The sequence below is a fragment of the Elephas maximus genome, chromosome 2 (genome assembly GCF_024166365.1).
Source record: "Elephas maximus indicus isolate mEleMax1 chromosome 2, mEleMax1 primary haplotype, whole genome shotgun sequence".
Lineage (NCBI taxonomy): Eukaryota > Metazoa > Chordata > Mammalia > Proboscidea > Elephantidae > Elephas > Elephas maximus.
The window spans coordinates 208336548-208338716 of NC_064820.1; the positions used below are offsets into that span (position 1 = coordinate 208336548).

Here is a 2169-nt window from a genome sequence, read left to right on the forward strand (position 1 = left end):
AATAGTTGCCAGGAAGAGATATATGTAGCAGCAAGAGGGTGGTCATCAGAGAGAGAAATTCTGGAAGGTAAAATTCTGAATGAAATCATAAATAACAAAAATATTAGTGGTGTGAGTGGAGATAAAAATATTTTCTATATCTGTGTACAGAGTTTGAATTTAAACTACATATACAGTTTTGAGAGTTTCTTGTAAAACAATACATTACAATTTTTATTCAAATTCTGTTTGGTCATTTGTTAATGATGTGTTCACATTTATAGAAGAATTCTAATAAGACAAGATACAAAGATGTTACCTATATCAACTCAATCTACCTGGCAAACTTGGCCTCCAATATACTCATTTTCCGGGTAGTATTTATGCAAGAATTAGCACAGAATTATATTTTTACCATTACCCTAAGAATAAGTTGTACAATTGAGGAGAATAAAGGAGCAGAAGGCAAAATAATGTTATTTTCTACTAACCACTCCACCACCCAATTTTGAGTTTATCATACTGTGGTAGCTTGCATGTTTCTTTGATACTAGAAACTAACATCAGTATTTCAGATGCTAGTGAAGTAACCCATTGTAGACAAATTTCAGTGCGGCTCCCAAACTAAAACAAACTAGAAAGAAAATCCTGGAAATACACTTCAGAAAATTAGCCTGTGAAAACCTGTGGATCAAAACAGAATATACTGAAAGATGAGACTTCTACGTTGGAAGGCTACAATGGCCTCAAGCATATCCATGATCTTGAGAGTGGCTGGGACTAGGCAGTGTTTCATTCTGTTGCCATGAGTCAAAGCACACTTGATGACAACAACAAATTCCCAACTAGAGTGGACAAAAATGGATATGAGACAATAAATTAGCTTTAGCTAATTTCTTTCCTCATTATCATTTTCCTTTTTTTTTTTTTAGAGATTATTTGCCTTTGTCTCTCCTGTCCAAAGAAAAGTACCCAAATATGGCTAACTATACCACAGTGACTGAATTCTTGCTTTTGGGATTTTCTGATGTGTGGGAGCTCAGAGTCTTACATGCCATGTTATTCTTACTGATGTACTTGACAACCTTGATAGGAAACCTTCTCATTGTCACAGTAACCACTTTTGACAAGAGTCTTCACACCCCCATGTATTTCTTCCTTAGAAATCTGTCTGTCCTGGACATGTGCTACATTTCTGTCACTGTCCCCAAGGCGTGTGTGATCTTGCTGCTTAACAACAGAGTGATCTCTATTGCTGGATGTGCAGCTCAGATCTTCCTTGTAATTTCGTGTGCTGCTGCAGAACTGCTATTCCTCACCATCATGGCCTATGACCGCTACTTGGCCATCTGCAATCCCCTTCACTACCCTGTGATCATGAACCCTCGTGTCTGTGTCCAGATGACACTGGCCTCTGTATTCAGTGGTCTGATTTATGCAGGTGTGCACACTAGCAACACATTCCGGTTGTCCTTCTGTCAGTCTAACGTGATCCATCAGTTCTTTTGTGATATCCCCTCTTTGTTGAAGCTGTCCTGCTCTGATACCTTCATCAATGAGGTTGTAATATTTTTCTCCGCAGTCGTGATTGTAGGTGGGTTTTTTTCCTTCATCATCATGACTTATATTCGCATATTTTCTGCTGTGCTCAAGCTTCCAACCAGAGGAGAGAGAGGAAAGGCATTTTCCACCTGTGTACCTCACATCCTCGTGGTGACAGTCTTTGTCAGCTCAGTTTTTGTTGTGTATATGAATCCAACCTTCAACTCTCCAACAATTCAAGACATGATCATTTCTGTATTCTACTCTATAGTCCCTCCTTTCCTAAATCCTATCATCTATAGCCTTAGGAGCAAGCAGATAAAGGAGGCTGTAAGGAGAACTATGAGAAGGATACTGTATTCAGAAAAACAATAAGATTGTTAATTAAAGGCATTCCTACTTTGATGGATAGTGTTGAAAAATTTTTCAAAATTAGATTCTTTGCCTAATTTCAAAATTTGGGAACTGGATATCTAAGTGACAGTCAATATATTGTATGTCAGCCCAGAAATAATGCTGTTATTTTTAGTTGTTGTGGTCTAGAAATTGCTATGTAGGTATTTACATATGATTGACATTTAAATCAATTGAACTTTTGGAAACCCTGGTGGCATAGTTGTTAAGAGCTATGCCTACTAACCAAAAGAT

At 37.5% G+C, this 2169-nt stretch overlaps 1 protein-coding gene across 1 annotated transcript; it reads left to right on the forward strand.

The window, feature by feature from the left end:
- Positions 1-957: 957 nt before the first annotated feature.
- LOC126067989 (olfactory receptor 14C36-like) lies at positions 958-1896 on the forward strand. The gene has a single exon (XM_049870279.1). It carries the CDS (start codon positions 958-960, stop codon positions 1894-1896), a length of 939 nt encoding a protein of 312 aa, XP_049726236.1.
- The last annotated feature ends 273 nt before the right edge of the window (positions 1897-2169 follow it).